Source organism: Drosophila busckii, chromosome 2R, assembly GCF_011750605.1.
Source record: "Drosophila busckii strain San Diego stock center, stock number 13000-0081.31 chromosome 2R, ASM1175060v1, whole genome shotgun sequence".
NCBI lineage: Eukaryota > Metazoa > Arthropoda > Insecta > Diptera > Drosophilidae > Drosophila > Drosophila busckii.
Genome location: NC_046605.1, coordinates 18,596,157 through 18,615,628, shown reverse-complemented (window position 1 = coordinate 18,615,628; position 19,472 = coordinate 18,596,157). Strand labels below are relative to the sequence as shown.

The following is a 19,472-nucleotide window of genomic DNA, read 5'->3' as shown; positions in this document are numbered from 1 at the left end:
GTCTCTACGCCTCAATGGACATGGCCGCCGCCGCCGCCGCTTGGTCTTGTTCTAATATTTTTAGTTAAAGCAGCGCTTTAACCTTATTAGAATTTCAGTGCTTGCTTGGCAGACACTCGCAGTAAATTTCATCTTGTATTAATTTAATTCAATAAATCAAACGAATGCTCTTCAGACATTCACACACACACACAATGGCAATTTCGCTCGCCCAGACTTTGATACTCAATCATTATTACACTTTCAGGCTAGTCGGGCCGGTCGGGCTCTCGTACTTATCAGGCGTAAATAATCACAAACGTTGCCTAGATAATAAATACACATGTGAATCTATGGAGAGAACACTACGAGCATATCAGATGAATGCCAGTCAGTCGTTGGTGCTGCGGCTGCCCAATCAACTGGCATTAAGGGCAAGACGCTTTGTCTGGCAGTGTTGCGGGGGCATGAAAAATGATGCAACAGCCCAAGCAAGCGGCATAAATATTAAATAATCATTTATTTTCACAAAAACTTGCGTTGCCTCTGCTTTTTCGCTTGTTTCGCTTTATATACGCGCGCATTGCTTTATTCAGTTGGGTCCAACACTGCGTATGCGCGTTGTGGCGTAAGCGACGACAATTTCTTTTCGCTTAATGCCTCAACGCTTATGCCTTTGACTTGTACGCAGATATGATTTGAAATATATAAAAGCGTAGTTTTCAACTTGAATTTTAAATCGCATAATTTTCAAATATAAACAACATTATTATTTAAAAAAAATATTTAAAAATTCAGTCCAACATTTTGTTTTCTTACTAAACAAAAATTTGTAACTAAACAAAATTATTTTTGATTTTTAGATAAATTTGCTTAAGCTGCAGGCGAATATTTTATTTAAAAAATATGTAAGCAGAATATTTTTAAACTGTTTTGATTACATTTAGCCTTTATATATTATTTATATATATATTATATTAATTTTCATTCATATTTGGCATTAGTCTTTTTCTTTTTAAAGCACATTTAATTTTACAAATTTATTACATTTTTTAAAAACTTTATTGAACTATTTTTATTATTAGAAGATATTGTATAAAAAACTATTTAGGTAAATTATTAGCAAAACAAATTTGCTTAGATATTGTAATAATGACAAACAAAACAAATGTCAGCCATTAAACTTAATTTCCAATAAGTCCGCATTATTTGTAAGTTTTTGTTTACCTTAATTAAGACAAAATCAATTGTAATTTAATCTGTAGTTCAACTTTAAAACAAAAATAATTTAATAATAACAATTTAAGATGTAAATAAAATGAAAATATATTTAATGGATTTACTTCTATGCGTCTTTGTTGCTACTTGCTTTTGTATTGCTTAAATTTAATTATTATTTATATTTAGCTGCTTATGCTTGATACGAACTCACTGCAGTAGCTTCAATTATTTATTTATAAATATTTGCTTCATGCAGGTACAAGCATATAAAGCCTTTCGATATGCTTGACTAATTGAATATGTTTGCAGCTGATTGAATATCAACAGTCGTTAAAACTTATTAACAAGCCAAATGACTAAGCTACAAAGCTCTCGAACACGTTTGCAGCAAAAAGAATTTTAAAATTTACCATGTAAAATTGTCTGACAGTAAAACATTTTAATAAACTTTGCTCATACATCACACACACACACATGCAGACACACAGGTATGCAAATGTTTACACACACACGGACATAGACACTTGCGCACGTAATTGGCAGCAAAACAATTAGTAACATTTTACAGTTGTCTGCAGTTAGAAAGAGAGGGGGAGAGAGAGGGAGAGATGTGAAGAGCGTTTGAAATATTTTTGCACAAAATTATGCACAAAAGTTACAAATAAATGTGTGAAGAGCTGTGAGCCTTGGCAACAGTTGTCAGTCGAACAAGTTAAGAGGAGTCATGTGTATGCAACTGTTGACATACTTAGGCAATGTGGGGGCGTGGCAGCCGCCTTTGTGTGTCATTTTGGCAGCCGACAAAATAGTTAAGCAGCAGCAAAAGAAAATATTTCACTTGCTGCTGCTGCTGCTGCTGCTGGCACGTTATAAATTACCGTAATTTAGAAAACACTTAGTGAGTGCATGTGTGTGTGTGACTGTGTGTGTGGCACATTAGCATGCGTGCAACTGCAGCAGCAGCAGAAAAAAAAAATGGAAAATGGAAAGCAACTGCGCTCAGAGCTCAGAGCAGCAAAGTCACAGGTAAAATGGCAATATGTATGTTGCAATTTCCGCTTCAAGCTAAAGCAGCAGCAGCTTGCCAAGTTGCAAATGTCATGCAAATACACACACATAGACACACACACACAGACACACACAAATGTGTGCAGCTGGCTGTCAAGCTTGGCTCGTTGATTGGCCGCATAAGCTAAAGAAGAATCGGAACTGCAGCCAAGCAGCAGCTTAATGGAAAAGCCATGCTGCATGTCGCTAGTTGCACGTTGCACGTTGCACAGTCAGTCAGTCTGTCAGCGCATTGAATGCGGTTGCATGCAATATTAATGGCAATTATTTAAATAAATATTAAATTCTATTAGCAAGCAAAGCTCTCAGTTCAGTTGTCATGACAGCGCAGCATCAAGTGCTGCCTGCAACTGTTGCACATCACAAAAGCAATAGAAATAGAAATATAGACAAGCGCAAACATGTGGCATGTTGCATGTTGAAGCTGCAAGCTGGTCAAGTGGAATTTCGTAGCCAAAGCTCAAAGTAAAGCAATGTCAAGTTGCCTGAACTGCTTGAAGCATGGGAAAAAAAAAAGAAGCAGCAACAGTTGCAGCTGCCACATGTTTGTGTATGTGTGTGTGTGCGTTTGTGTGTTGCAAGCTCATCAACAACAAAACGTTGGCATGACGATGATGTAGAGTTGCCCATTGAAAAGCCCACTTGCAGTTCATATCCGTGCCCATTTCTTCTTCACTCTTTTTCTCTCCCTCTCTCTCTCTCTCCCTCTTCTCTTGTGCGTGACAGTTGTGTGGACTTCAGCGACAGTCAGTGAGCAGCATTGTCGCTGTCAGTTCCAATTGAAGACGTTTCGATGCCACTTTGATTTGCTGTCCACTCTACCAGCAGCAGCAGCAAACGGCAAACAACTCAATCAGTGCGGCTTTTTTATTAAAGTTGCCACACGCTTTAAAAACATGAAAAGATTTCAGCTCAACGAAAACAATTTGCTGGCAAAAGTAATAAAGATGCAGCCCTCAAGGCACAGCACACACATATCATATACATATTAAGTATACGTACAGCTTATACATATAACTGTTTGTATATTGGTGTATATGTACACAAGTGGCCAAAATAATAGGCACATAGGCATTGTCATACTTTAATAAGCTTTAGCTTGCTTTTTATTTAATGCATATTTATCAAATTTAATTTATTTGTAGAGCTGGCAGCTCAACTCATTTAAAGACTAAAATGAAGATTGTGAGATGCGTCTAGCCAAGTGTAGGCTTTAAAATGAGGTGAGGGGGCAATATTTGCTAGGTCAAAATAATAATTGATTTCAATAGCTTAAATCTATATAAGACTAAGGTATGTTCATTTTTATTTACTTAATGCATATTTAAGCTTATTTTAATTTAAAATAATTTTGGACTGGACATATAAATCAATTTACTGCTAAATAAGAACAGATTACAGTCATGAATTTTAGAAAAGCAAGAAAAAGTCTTTGGAAAACTGGAAAATGCATGTGTATTATTCATTGATTCTTATGAATAAAATCTTATTTACAGCAAAGTATATTAATTTTTATTTATTTTATGCATATTTAAGCAAGAGTGAATTTTTAAAAAAATTTAAAACTTATTTTACTGCTAAGAAACAACAAATTGAGATTGTGAATTTTCAAGTAGTATGGAAAATTCTTTAGAAAACTGGGACATGCCTTAGAGGCTTGGCTTATGTTTATTAAATTTAAAAGTGCTGACTGAAAATTAAGACAAAAATGCTAAATCCTTACAAGCCACAGACATCTTCTGCATCATCAAAAATGAAAGGATTTAAAACTATTACATTTTATTATTATTTAAAAATTTATCTTTAGTGTCAGCTAATAGATTGAAAATATTATTATTCAAAATATTAGCTGACATGTAAAATAATTTCTTAGCACACGAATTAAAAATATTATTGCATCCTTCCTTTTCCTTTTACAGATTCACGATATCATCATAAATATTCATCAAAAGACAAGCAAGCTATAGCTTCAATTATCATTGCTGTGTACTTAATATTTTGACCAGCACTGTATATAGAGTAGGTGTTTATGTGTGTGTAGCACATGTGTGTGCTCAGGCTTCTGTCTCCTCTCATTGGCGCTTTATTGTGATGTGCGCTCTGTTCTCATATTTATTTAGCCCTGGCATTTTATTTTTACTGTTTATAAGCTGACAAAATTGTATTTTTTTTCTGTTTGCTGCTGCTGCTGCTGCTCGGGCAAGGCTATTAAATGATTTTCTTGTATCTCCGTGGAGAGTCGTGCATGTAAACGACCACACTGCGGCTACGTAATAAAAAGCTTGCTACAAATAATTGGCCAGTCCTGCTTGTGCTTGCGCTTGTGCTTGGGCCGTAAAACGCTGTCACACAAAAATATTGCGCATACGCCCAGTTTATTTCTTCTGCTATGCCTTTCGCTGCTTTATCTATTCGGTTTGGTTATTGTTTCGCATTGTTTCCAAAGCCCAAAAGCATAGCAAACAAAGCCGCATTCATTTTTGGCTTTGCATTGATAACTCGCAGCTGAATTTTTTTCAATTTCATGCACTTGACTGCGGCTGCAGCCTAAAGCGCATTGCGTGAGAAAATCTCTCACAAAATGTTGCCAATGCCAATGCACAAATGAAATTGAAGTTATGGTTGGAATTTTTGTAAGTTTTAGTTTCAGCCTCACTGAGCGGCGCTAGAGAATAAACAAAAGCGAGAGAGCGAGGCAGAGAGAGAGAGAGCGAAGTAGTCCGCGTCTAAGCTGTAACTGTTTTCGTTGCTTTTTATTGTTTCACTTTTTATCGACATCGAGCAACTCATGGCTTCGCCTGTCATTTTTGTATTTTTAATTCAGTTTTGCCCAAACTAAAATTTCGGTTAAAAAGTTGAAGAGCGCACTATGGCTGGCCCGAGCATGCCAAGCGAAATATCGACGAGCAGCAGCAACTGCCAGGAGCTGAGACAGATGATATCACGCAGCTACTCATCGATGAACAAACTGGTTGACTTCTACAACGAGCTGGTGCAGCAGGAGCTGCGCAATCTCCAAAGCGAGCTGCGAGAGAACAAACCTCGTTGCCTCAACGATCACAGATCCCAACTCACTGAGGCGCTTGATCTAAGACAGTAAGCTAAACATTTATGTTGCTCAACTGCATTTAACTTTCAACTTTCATTTTCATAGCTTGGACAGCATTAGACCAATGAGTCCGCATTTGAAAGTCCAACGCAGCTGCAGCAGCCTCGATATCGAAGGCATTAGTAAGTCAAGAGAACTTTAGAGTTCAGTTGTCGTTGTGAGTGTGGCATTTGCTAAATTTTACGCACGCTTCACGGCAATGAACAAAACTCAAAAATTCAATTTTCACTTTTCATTTTGTAAAATTTAGACCAAACAGCAAGTTGCATTTGTTGACTTTACCCATGTGCTAAGCTAAATAAATAAGCATTAAAAACAAATAGTCAGAACACAAACTTGAGCACTCCTTACTGCTGCTGGAGCAGCATAGCTCCGTATTTAATGCCAAACACTTCACACAGAGCTTTCCTCCAATATCTTTCCACTAGTACAATTGGCCACTGCTATATTGGCCACATGGCACAACGGTATGGCGGTCCACATCAGGACTTCTGTCGCAACTGCATGAAGAAGAAAGACTCCAACATCACCTCTGCTAATGCCCAGCACTTCACAGAAGGCGACTCCGATTCTGTGAGAGCCTAAGCAACCTTGCAGAGGTAAGCTTGGAATATCTGGCTTAGTTTCTGGACTCCATCGGATGGTTCCAAAGGCCCACCAGCCCACAGGAAGCAACCACGGGATCCGGATACCTAACCCCACCTCTCTATACATCCTAGCAACTACCACATACCCCCATTTATTCCTACAGACAAACAGGCAACACAATGGGCCATATGACCTCTGGGTGTTCCCGTTTAGGGAAACCTTTATAACCTAACCTAACCTAACTAATAAAATTACTTTGAAGGGCTGCATAGAAGTAATTGAGCTCACAACCTGCCACTTGTAAAGAGCAGCCAGTAAACTGACCCACTCAATAATACACAACAGCCAAAGATTCTTCAATAGTTGAGTAAAAAAGTAAGCAACCCATATCCTTAGATGCCCGATTATCGATACTTGAACAACTTTGAGTCGAGCTCAATAATAAAAATTTACTGAAATGCTCTTAATATAAAAAACTTTCAATCATAAGAAGGTGATTGAAAGGACAAATCACTTTCTTATGATTGAAATTATAGAAGGGAAAGAGAGGATCTCGAGAAACAGAATAATTGTGTTCAGTTTTTATTTAAATATAACATTATATAGTTCTTTAAAATGGGTATAGGAGCTTTATTGAAAAATATGTAGAGTTTCTAATTTAAAACTTATCGATTTATTCTAAATTATACGATTCTGATTATGATTTTGTTGTATTTTTTAAATATCAAAAAAATAATTTAGAAGTTACTTGAAAAATTTTAAACAAATGAGTGTCACTTTATTTTTGTTATTAAATTTATTTAAATTGCTGCCTATTTCATGTATATTTTAAAAGAATTTTAAAGTAATTTGTTCTGTAATAAGATTTATAGTAAGTACATTGATTCAGTAATCAATAAATTTAAATATTTCATCAACTTATAACGAAAAGTTTTGCTTTGCTAAGCGTCAAATTTAAAATATGCCATTTGATATAAATAATTAAATTATAAATTTTGTCTACAAAACTTATCTAATTTATCTCAACTTTATCATCTTTCCATATATATAAGTGCGTTATTAAAATGTTTATAGCTCGAACAAAAAGTAATAATTATCAGCTGCTGGCATTCGCATAATTTAATAGCGCAATTAATTCAATTTGTCGCAAATTTAATGAGCAAACTGATTTAGCAGCAGCTCAGCTCAGCTCAGACTATAGCGTCGCTTAATTAACATGCTAGTGTGTGTGTGTGTGTGTGTGTGTGTGGCCAGACGTAAGGTGAGCCTATGGAGCAGACACTTTTATGGGGCATTGTTAACGCGTTGCATGAGATATGGCAAAAGAAGAAGCAGAAAAAAACGCATGGAGAGTGAGGCGGGGGGAGTGCAGAAGAAAATATAGCTGGCAATACAATTTGCCGTGACAAATGCGGCCATAAACAAAAATGGCGACGCCGCCATTTTCTAGTGCAGCGACAAAATGGCTCCCAGCATCATCGGCTGCTAGGCAAAGGGCGCAAAATTTCATTTCAGCCAGCGCCAGCACCAGCGCCAGCGACTGGCACAGCGACGACCTTTTATGGAATTTATCACACGCGACCCCAGCGCGGGTTACGCGAGTGCAGCAAGCAGAGCTGAGAGCTGCGAACTGCGAGCTTCCAGTCGAGTCGCCTGTCCTTGGTGGATTTTTGGTAATGAAATTTTGCTTTAGCAATTACAAGGACTCGAGGCAATTTGAGTTGTCGACAGGATTATAGCAGAGCGAAAGCGTGGTGAGCATATGTGAACTACTAGCGCTAATAGCTCGAGTGGCTGCCTGCATAAATTATAGCCCCAAGTGAGTGGCCGCCAAAGTCGAAATCAATTTCATTTCAGAACCACGACAATAAACTCGAACGGCAAAAAAAATATACAGCTAAAGCATTTTCATGGCTCGCAGCTAAAATGTTATTAAAGTCAATAATATAAAGCTGCAAGGACAATATACGACATTTTATGGATATGAAATGCCGCATAGCTGAAGCTTCAGCTTCAGCTCAAGCTCAAACTTTGGCAAATAAAAATAGCTTGAAAATAAAAGCAACTGGGGGTGCAATGTCAATGTAATAAAAATAAATAATGGCGCGCTACAAGACAAATTTTTTAGCATTGTTTACATGCTATAAATTGTAAAAAAAAGTTTACTTTTAATTGCAGGCAGCAAGCGGCGCTGGAATTGTCAAAAAGTAGAACTGAGAGAAATGAAGCACAAATTGAACGCCAGCAACAAATCGGAGCTGAAGTCCAGGGGCAAGCCAATGAACTATAAGGAGCTATGCACCAAGAGGCAGCAGGAACAGGCTGAGCATCAAACGACTGCAGCTGAAGCATTGGCTAGAGAGCGTAGCTGCTTGGCTAGAGTCGCGCTGCTGGGCAAGCAGCCGCATGCCAAAGTGCTGGAGCTGCTAGCAACGATTTATCCCGAATAAACCGCTGATCTAACAAGTACTGGGCTATAGCCTAACACAGCTAGCTAAAGATAAAAGAAAATCAATAAATGAAATTGAATAAACAAGGCAGCAACAAAAAGCTAAAGATTGTGTCAGGGCTACAATTGGGTGGTGGGTGGTAATAAAAGCTGTGACCGGCGCATCAGAAAAATATATCACGTAAGTATAAAAATCATATAAAACGTTGCGAAACTGCAAAGTTGGCAGAAAACATAAGAAGCAGCAACGAAGAGAGAGAGAGAGAGAGCGAGAGAAGAAATTAAGAGCACAAACATGTTGCCTGGACCATGCCAAAGGGGGGAGGGGTACGCACGCGTGAGACAAAAGCTAAATGACACACAAAGGAGCAGTTGTCTTTTATATACGTGTATGCAACTGTGTGTGTGTGTGTATTTATATACTTATAGCGCACACTGTGCATGTGAAAATTGTCAATGTGTTGGGGGCTTTGAGCTAGTTTAGTATTAACTCAACGCATAAAAATCACTGGCAAAATGACAATTTTTATATTTAAATAAAATTGCGTGGCAAGCCAGCGGATTTAATATGCACACACACATGTGTGTGTGTGTGTGTGTCAATAGAATTGTAGCAATTGACAGGCAATATACATTGTATGTAGGTTGTAAAGTCATTGAACGGCAGGCACAGTGGCACAAAATTCATTTCAAATATATTTGATTTAAAAAAATTGCTGCTTACCACCCACTGTGCAAAAACTGAACCTAAAATATTAATTGTTAGCAGCTCACTGTGCAATGCAAGTAACTGTAATAAAGACACAGTAGCACCAAATTCATTTACACTAACAACAAATATTTCAAGTAACTGTACTACAAGTAGCTGCTACTTACTGAACGCTAGATAATTGAATGGCTTACGCAAGACAAAAGCTGCTTGCTATATATAACACACACACACACACACATGTGCATGTGTGTGCGTGTGAGCAAATCGAGTTTGTCGCCAATATTCAATTTTGTAAATTGAAGCAAAGTAGAAATAAAAAGTAAAACGAAATCGAATTCAGAGCAGAGCAAAAGGAAAAGCGTTAAGTAACCCACATGAAATTTAATAAAGCGAAGCGTTGACTTAAGGCAAAAACAATGCATTAAATATAATTAAGTTCAAGCTTTTAGCAAAGATTTTTCAACTAATGCATAATGTAAGTCAATGTTGATATGAACTTTAGCAATTGATGATGTTAGCAGCTTACAGCAGACAATATAAATAAATTAGCAACTAAACTGAAACTAAATTATTTAAATTCAAAATTATTATTTTTATAATTTGTTGTTAAGCCTAAAGGCCTCAGTTTCTCTAAGCTACAATTGTTAATAAACAAATAAATAAAAGGAATTGATTTTTGAAATGAATATCAAAGTTTGGTAAGACAATTTAAGTATGGAAAGTAGAAAGTTTTCATAGGCAACTTAGTCAACTAATTTAAGCACAAATATTTATTTTATTTATTAAAAATTTCAATAAAAAAAAAATAAGAGAAATATTTAGTAAATATTATTACTCAATTATTAATCATTTGAGAATTGATTTACTTGTCGTGACTCAGCACTAAGCTATAGCAAAGCCAACTCGCTGAGCTTACGATATATATATATATATATACATATAGTATGGTGCCACGCCCACTTCAGAGCCCAAAGCAAATGTAACTTTGCTCAAGCATTTATTGTTTTTGTAAGCGCTTTGATAAGCGCAGCAGTTTGATTTATATATACAAATGTATATAAGTTTTGCTTATTTTATAGCTTAACGTAACGCCCACGGGTATTTTGGGGGCGTGGCACGTTGTGTGGCTGAGTAATGCGCGAAATGCAAAAAACGCATTTCCATTAAAAAAGTGGCAAACTGAAATCGGATTGACGAATACAAAGTTTGTTCTCTCGCTCTCACACTCTTGCTCTCTCTCTCTCTCTCTCTCTTTCGCTCTGCTATATTAACTATGCAATTTAAGTATGAAATGTAAATCTGCAAATTTATTTTTACAGTTTCTTTGGCTTAAATGGCATTCGCATCAGCATTGGGCTTAACACTGATTACACACGCTCTCAGACACTTTCTCACTTGCTTACAAACAAATACACACACACACACACACACACACACATATATATGAGTGTGTGTATGTGTGCACTTACTTATGCCAGGCGAAACTTTTAGTTTATAACCCAAGCGAGAACTCTCAAGAGCTGAGCAACGAGCATCGAGTTGAGAGCAGCAGGCAGCACTTTGAGCTCCCATAAATCCCTATGCTGTGTGAAAAAAACTTAAAAATAAAAGTACTGCCAGCTAAAGTTTTGTAGTGCGTAACAGAAAAAAATAAAAGGCAGCAATTGAAAGAAATATATATTGGCATGCATTGCATATAAAATACCCTATGAAGTGGGTTTCAATAGCGGAAAGCTCAATGTTTTTAAAATCTTGAGGTTTAAAAAAAAAAAAATTTTAAGGGATTTAAGATGGTTTTTTAATTAAGATTTCATATTCATTGTAAATTAAATGTACTTATTTATAATTTAAACAAACTACATTTTTTACTTAAGGAAATAAATTATATATTATTTTATCTTTTCATTTCAATGAAGTACATTAAAAAATAATGAACTTATTAAAATCATTTCATCAAATAAAAATAAAAAAAAAAAAACTCTAGGTAATTTAAAACTAAAAAAAAACAAGCTTAGAGAATGTAAAAACTTGGACAAAAAGTATGAAATTTATTGTTTTTTTGTTTAAGCAAAGATTTCATAATTTTATGAATTTAATTTACTTAATTTGAGTTTTATATTTGTATTATTTTTTAATTGAATATTAACTTTTGATTTTTTTTATTTTAGGAAATAAGTTTTATATTTTTATTATTTTTTAATTGATTTTTATTTTTTTAATTTTTTTAAATTAAATTATTAATTAATATTAATTTTACAAACATATTAATTTTATAAAAAAAAATTAAAATAACAAAAAAAAGAACTTTCTTTATAACAAATATTAATAATCCAAAAGGAACTCAACTCATAAAATTAACTTAATTAGAATATCGATGTTGCAAGCGAAACAACGATACATCGAACTATTTTGAAACCATCAAACGAATTTACCAATGATATTTCTGGCAGCTCTGCAATAAAGTTGATTTTTGAAATCAGAAAGTAGGCGGCACACACAATTGAATAAACTTTATGTAAATGCAAAGCAAACAACTTGACGCTTAATTGCAATTGGCCCAAGCCATAAGTCCAATGCTCAAACGTTTAACGAGCTACCAACGAAACGAGCATGAATCGTATTTACTTAACAACCTGTGGCACACACACACACACCAACACACACACACACACACATATATATATATATATATAGAGCGAACTACAACTGTGCGGTCAGAGCTTTGGCATCTTTACAACTGGCGCCAATCAAACCAGTTCAATAACGGTAATTAACAGAGCAATGGCTGCCTGGGCAAGGTGAATGCTTCAAATGCAACTGAAACTGGTCAATTGCCAGCCCCACTACCCCGCACACCCAATGCACAGCTTGATGCACTTTGCCCTGCTTGCCCCTGCGTTCGTCCTTTTGCAATTTGTGAAAAGTTCAAAGCTATTAGCATGTTCCTGTTGCTGTCCATGTTTCATGGCTGCCCAGTTAGCAGTTTGTCCGTTTGGTCCGTTTCGCCCGCTTTGAACTCCTGTCGATATTCGCGGCGTTCCCGTTTTCAGGCTTCAGCGGAAGTTGCCCCACACCTCTCCCGCCTAATGATGTCACTGGCCCTGGGCCCTGCAGGCTCTAACAGGGCCATTAGCTCAAAGGCTAGCAAACTGGCCGGTCGCACAATTTTTGTTGCTAGCACTGGCTGGAGCGGGGGTGTGGGGCTCTGTGCCCGTTTAGGCCGATTTCGCTTGCCACTTACCACTTGCCACTTGGCATGTCAGTTTTGATTGAACCTGATGGACGCGCCTAATGTGCTTTAATTGTGAATGATGTGCAGCGCTCTCAGCGGATGTCCTTAATGGTTATTAATGTGCACTAATAAAACGGCCTTGTCAGCTAAACGGACAAACGAACGGACGGACACATTGACAAGTGCAACAAAATGACAGCAGCAGGCAAAGGCAAAGCTCATTAATGTTACAACCCATGCACAGACACAACATGAGAGCTGAGAGCTGAGCTCAGGATCAGCCCGATGGACTTAAAGCAACACTAAATGGCATTCAATTGACTTGATAGCTCAAGTCAATGCTGGGCTGGATCAAAACTATCAATGCCAACGGTTATTCGTAGTAAGTGATTAAAGCTTAAGCGTAATGTGCAGAAGGTCACGCATACATAAACAAAAAAGTAGAAGTAGGGTTGAGTATTAGAGACATTGAGCGCCACCTAAGCGTCAACTAAGAGGTGCCTGAAGTACCTAAAGAGGTACCTAAGGTACCTAAAGTAACAAAGAATTTGGCATCTCATCCAAGCAACCTAGATAGAGGCACCGCAGCCAAGAGTTAGCAGCTCCTAATTGGCATCCGCGCTCCATTCCTAACAGTATTTTGTATTGTCCAAAGGCTTGTTGACAATTTATAAATTTAAGACATATAGATTTTGCATTTATACTGATACATTCATTAAAAATAACGTATGCAGCTCATTATTTATTCTCTATATATTTATTCTGTACTTCAATCGATTCATTTTTCGTGCCAAGCTTCGCCAAGATCTACTAAGCCGCATTCAGACAATAAGTCCATTGCTATAAAAAACCTCAATGACTTTTTGACGCTGCGAAGAATCTGTGAAAATATCTAAAATATATATATTTTAGCCAATAAAACTTCGCACTTATTTAGCTTAAAATGTATATTAGCTTTTTTCTATAAAAATAAATTGTTCTACATAAGCAAAATCTTTAAAAAAGATTACTTCAGATAGATTTAAAGCTTATTTTAGTTGCTTTGATAAAATTTTTACTATAATATATTCACTTAATAAATAGTATACAGCTCAGATTAGATGCAATGTTTCCATATTATTATCCATATTATTAGCTTTTTTATTGCTAGATAATTGCTAGATTTATTAGCTTTGAAACTGAAAAACTATTACATTATATTGAATGCCATTAGCTAAAATTCAGACTATTTAAAAAGTAATTTGATTCCATTTGTACCGCCCTAACCCATAGGATGTATTTTAAGTTTATTTTATTGAACAATACAATGATTAAAAAAAATCATTGTTTTATTTATTAATATTTATTCTCAGTGTAAGTTTTAAACTGTTAATTTAACATGGAAATATTAGCTATTTTTAGCATTATTAATTTTGTGTTTAGCTATTTCGAATAATTCGTTTAATTAAATCTAGCTCAGGAAATTCTAGCAACACTGATTAGATTAAGTTGCGCTTGTAAGTTGGCAGAACCCTCATCTAAGACCCTTAACCCAAAACTAAAGCATATATTTATTTAGGGTAAAGTCTACGAGTTGTAAATTGTCTGCTCACTTTTTTATTTTAGCTACTAAAATATTTTGATAATTGACAAGTTTTTATTTCAAGTTAAATAGTTGATTGGCTTTACTTTACTTTTCCCAAATCGCATAATATTTTCAGCTAGTTTAGCTTTCAACTTTTCTAAGCAGTAATAAACAGACATATCCACAAATGCAGCTTGTTTGCTGTTGTTGCTGTGTGTTAGCGGATCTATCAATTTGTAGCATTTTCAAGCTCGTATAAACCACACACATGAGCTCACACACACACACACGCACACACACATACGTATATGTTTGCACTGCTTGTTGGCAGCAGCAGCAACAGCCGCAGGAAGCATAAGCAGGCAAACCTGAAGAGCGAGCGAGAGTGAGTGGCATACAGGGTTAAGTTGAATGCAGGGTCTTGCATCCGATTCACTTTATTCTTTTCGTTGTGGCAGCAGCAGCAGCAGCAGCGGCAGCCACTTTGGCAACAGAACTTGAACATGAGTGCAATCAAATGTATTACATTTTGTGGAACTTAAGCGCCAGCTGAAGTGCCGAAGACAGCTGCACGAGCAAAGAATTAGACTGTGAGTCAGACAGACAGACAGACAGATATAGAGAGAGAGCTGAAGCTGATGGTGAAGTCATGGATATATCCGACATTGGGTGCAATGATTTCCTGGGGAAACAAACGAAGGCGAGTCAAGGCTGGCGCCGTAAAGTATGCAGCATAAAAATGGGCCAAAGGCAAACAACTTGAATAGCGGAAATTGCAAGAAATGCATTTTGTGGCTTATGAGCCATGACTCTAACTGAAAAATAAAAAAAACTGCCAAAGCACGAGCTCAAGCCCAAACCCAAGCCTTAGCCCAGCTTCAAGCTCTGAGCAGGTGAATTGTGTGGCAAATCAATTGAGTTTGTACAACAAATAACTCAACGAATGTCAGTTGACAGGCAAATGAATGTGTTGCAGTAGCTTAGTGTCCAGCTGACAACAGAGAGAGAGAGAGAAAGAGAGAGACAATCCGTTGTAAGCTTAGCCTGTGAGCAATTAAAAGTCACTGCATCAACATTAACATGGACGAAGGAGATTTTTAACAACACAAGTATGACAAATTCACAGTGTTTGCTCAATTGGCTATAATGCCTTGATTGATGATACAAAGCGAATAAGACACTGAGCGAACTGTGAGTGTGAGTGTGAGCGTTAGATGACACGACCATGATATGATTATCCAACAATTTAAACATTGCTTCGACTCGTTTCCTTCCTTGGCTTGTCATTGTCCTTGGCGTTTGTCAAACAAAAGGCAAAAACTTGCTAAATTCCCTGGCCAAACAACTGAAGCATAAACGACAAAGAGACGAACACACACACATACAAAAAAAAAGAGAAAAGCTGAATAAAAATTGTTCAAAAGTGTGAACTGAGAGCGCAAGGCGAATGTCAACTGAGAATGAAACGTGCTAGATGCTAAAGGAGTAAGTAAAGAACTTTATACCTAAAAGGGATTTATTTGATGACTTGTCTAACTCGTGCCATTGACTCACACACCCACACACACATAGAGAGTGTCCCGCCATGACGCAGCACTTTTGCAAATGAAGTTTTATAACTTTGCCCGCCTGATTTGCGAGTCTAAGTGCAGCCAGCCAGTCAGTCGAGTGGCAAAAGGCTTTGTGGCCGTCTAGAGGGGTAGGGGCGTGGCGGGACTGGCGACAAAATAGAAATGAAATTAAATGCATTTTTGAAAAATGATAAAGTTCAAGTCTCGATAGCAAGTCAGCATCACAGCAATGCAACTGGCAATGGCCAAAGGCATTCTCTCACTGATTTTGGAATGCGAACTTACTTGTCATGTAAGATTTTAAGCCACTTACAGTTTACCCAAGTTACATGGCAGACATAGCAAGACAGTTGACTTACCTAAAAAGACAGAAAATAACAAATTTATAATTAGAATTTTAAATATGCAAAGAATTGTGTTTCTTGTTAGTTTAAGTTTCAGACAGTTAAATATATATGCTTAAGTAAAATTCATAAATTTTATTATCAGTTGTCTGTTAGAAAATAAAAGTAAATAAAAGTTTAAGCTCTAAAAGCTTTCAAATTGCATTTAAATAATACTAAGTGTATATACTCTTTTCACATATTTTTTTTTTTATCTCTTGTTTAACAACTATTTGAACGCATAGTTTTGTCTGCCATTAATATTAATATTAAAACTAAGGAACTTTCGTGTGAGCGATTCAAAGCTAAAGCAAAAGAAGAAAGCAACCTTAGTCTTACAGCTGTACAGCTTTAAGGAAAGGAGCGTGACAAAGCTCCAGCAGAAATATTCATTAGCCTGGAGAAAGTGAAAACCGTAACCTTTTATTCATATTTATATTTTATTTAATAAGATAATTTTAATGTGAACCAAAGTATAAATGCCCTGGAAGTTTTGGTAAAAGCAGAAGTAGTAATAAAAGTAGTAGTAGCAGTAATAGTAGTAGCAGTAGTAAGTGCAGTAGCAGTAGTAATAGTAGTAGTAGTATTAGAAGCAGTCCACTACTAGTAGTAGAAGTAGTAGATGTAGTAGAAGTAGTAGAAGTAGTAGAAGTAGTAGAAGTAGTAGAAGTAGAAGAAGCGGAAGTAGAAATAGTAGAAGTAGTAGAAGTAGTAGATAGTAGTAGAAGTAGTAGAATAGTAAAAGTAGTAAATGTAATAGAAGTAGTAGAAGTAGTAGAAATAGTAAAAGTAGTAAATGTAATAGAAGTAGTAGATAGTAGAATAGTAAAGTAGATAAGTAGTAGAAGTAGTAGAATAGGTAAAGTAGTAGAAGTAGTAGAAGTAGCTAAAGTATAGAAGTAGTAAAGTAGAAGTAGTAGAAGTGTAGAAGTAGTAGAATAAGTAGAAGTAGTAGAAATAGTAGAAGTAGTAGTAGTAGTAGAAGTAGTAGTAGTAGAAGTAGTAGAAGTAATAGAAGTATAGAAGTAGTAGAGTAGTATGTTAGTGAAATGAGCGTGGGGTAGAAAGTAGTAGAGTAGAGTAAGTAGTAGAAGTAGTAGAAGTAGTAGAAGTAGAGAATAGTAGATATAGTAGAAGTAGTAGTAGTAGTAAATATCGTAGTAGTAGAAAGTAGTAGAAGTAGTAGAAGTAGTAGAAGATAAAATAGAGAAGTATAGAAGTAGTAAAGTATAGAATAGTAAAGTAAGTTTGAAGTCGTAGAAGTGTAGAATAGTAGAAGTAGTGGAAGTAGTAGAAGTATAGAAGTATAGAAGTAGTAAGTAAGAAGTTAAAATAGTAAGAATAGTGAGAAGTAGTAGAAGTAGTAGAAGTAGTAGAAGTAGTAGAAGTAGTGGAAGTAGTAGAAGTAGTAGAAGTAGTAGAAGTAGTAGAAAGTAGTAGAAGTAGTAGAAGTAGTAGAAGAAGTAAAAGTAGTAGAAGTAGTAGTAATAGTAGAAGAAGTAGAAGTAGTAGTAATAGTAGAAGAAGTAGAAGTAGTAATAGTATTAATGTAATATTTTGATGATTATGATTATATACACCATAATTAATCGATCTTGTATGAAATTAATCACTAGATGGATTCGCTGCAAAGTCAAAGATTTCTTAAATTTATTGTTGGACAGTCTTATCAAAAATAAAATTGAGTAGCAAGATGAGAAACTTTTAGGTTAAAAGTCCACATTTAAAAATAGCAGATAAATTGTATTATAAAGATTAGGCGTATACGATTAAAATACTAACTATATATTAATTACATAACAATTTAAGCTCTTATATAGATGAAACATTTTAAAAATGTACTTAAGTCAATTGGCTGGCTACTTAACTGCGATTCTTACAGCTTTCAAGAACATAATATGTTGACTGTGTATAAATTTTAATATGCGCCTACGATTAAGTCAAAAAATCGCAAACAAGTGCTGTAATTATCTGTGTGCTGTGTGCGGTGAAATTAAATTAAATGCAATTCATTATTTTAATTAAAAAAGCAATTTTCACACACACAACACACACACACACGCACAGAGCCCAGTCGACAATGCGAAAACATATAAAACAAGACAAGCAACAACAACAGCAGCAACAACAATTGCAATTAGCAAAATTTGAGCAGTTAGCAACGCACACACACACACTCACACACACACACAAGGAGACACTTTCATACACGTGTTAATAAGTATAGTGTCATTGTTGTTGTTGTTGCTGTTGCTGTTGTTGTCGCTGTGCTAACTGCTGCTGTTGCTGCCACTTTAGCCACTGACTTGTCCAATTACTACAACAACAGCGCACAACATGCAAGCGGCATTCAAATGGTATGCCGCAGGCCAAGCACACACACACAGACACACACACGCAGACGCACACACAGACAAGCAAACATTGTTGGTTGCAGCTTGCAGCAGGTCCAAGCAACGGAAGCGCACCAACTACAAAGTTTTTTCATATCCTGTGAAAATTATTATACGCTCTTTCGCAAAATAGTTGAAGCCACTGGCAATGCACACACACACACACATACGCGTGTGTGTGTGTTTTGTTGTTGCTGCACTTTTGACCAGACTGTGGCAAGGACATGTGCTCGCCACAGTGGGACGACGACAATGGAGCTCAAGCGTATCCTGGCACTTCCTTGGTTCAACTTTTGTCAAATTGTTTTTTGTTGCAACAGCTTGCGGCCAATGTCAGAGTCAGTTTTAATCATTTTGCCAAAGCTACACTCCACAAATCGAACTGAGCACTGAACTTGCGTTAATATTTCCAAAAAATTGAAAGCAAAGCGTTAAAAACTTTTCCACATTGAAATCGAAATCTTCATAGCAGCAACTTTAGCAGTTACTTAACTGGAATTATAATATGAATTGCAACTTCATATTGCAAAACTTCTACTACTAACAAATTTAAGCAGTTAAGCTAGCTGTATCAACTTTTGTTTATCTACGCTGCGTATACTCAATATTTTGGGCTTTTGCAGCTTTAACTCACAGCGCTTTAGCTCAAAGGCCACAAATGCTCGCCTCGCTGATACATTTTGCACTTTGCTAAGAAAGAATAAAAGATATAAAAGGCAACATTGGCCAGCTGCACTTGAAGCAGACACGTACATAGTGTGTGAAAGCGTTTGAGTTGCACTGAGAGAAGAGCAGCCCTCAGGCAAAAGGGCAAAATGAAATGTTAGTTAGATTTGAACTGATGAAAAAACTATGAAACTTATATATGGTTTTAGAAATATGAAAAGGATGGACTTCAACTTTATATACGCTGATCATATTAAATAATAGGTTGATTATAATTTACAAAAAAAATATTAAGTTTAAATATGGCCTCAGCATATATTTGAGATGTAGGCAAGATTTAGTATACAAATACATAGTCATTTTAATTTAAAAAAATGTATAATAGTCAAAGATATAAATTAATAAATTAATAAATGGATTCAGAATTGATCTGTACTGTGGGCAATGAGTTAATCTATTATATATCAGAATTGATCTAAAAAAGAATAAATAAATAATGCTAAGCACATACAAAAATATTGGAAGCATTAATCAACT

At 36.0% G+C, this 19,472-nt stretch overlaps 2 protein-coding genes across 2 annotated transcripts in view; one reads left to right on the top strand and one right to left on the bottom strand.

The window, feature by feature from the left end:
• The window catches only part of LOC108596226 (hemicentin-1), a 178,171-nt gene that overhangs the window by 71,139 nt on the left and 87,560 nt on the right, over positions 1–19,472 (bottom strand). The window lies entirely within an intron of this gene.
• LOC108596228 (maker38) lies at positions 5,035–5,702 on the top strand. Its single transcript, XM_017981757.2, has 2 exons — positions 5,035–5,364; positions 5,423–5,702. Exons 1-2 carry the CDS (start codon positions 5,138–5,140, stop codon positions 5,517–5,519), a joined length of 324 nt encoding a protein of 107 aa, XP_017837246.1. The 5' UTR covers positions 5,035–5,137; the 3' UTR covers positions 5,520–5,702.

Coding starts and splice junctions, on each gene's coding strand:
- LOC108596228 (XM_017981757.2), top strand. CDS start 5,138: ATGGCTGGCCCGAGCATGCCAAGCGAAATATCGACGAGCAGCAGCAAC. Junction 5,365..5,422: donor GAGGCGCTTGATCTAAGACA/GTAAGCTAAACA, acceptor TCATTTTCATAG/CTTGGACAGCATTAGACCAA.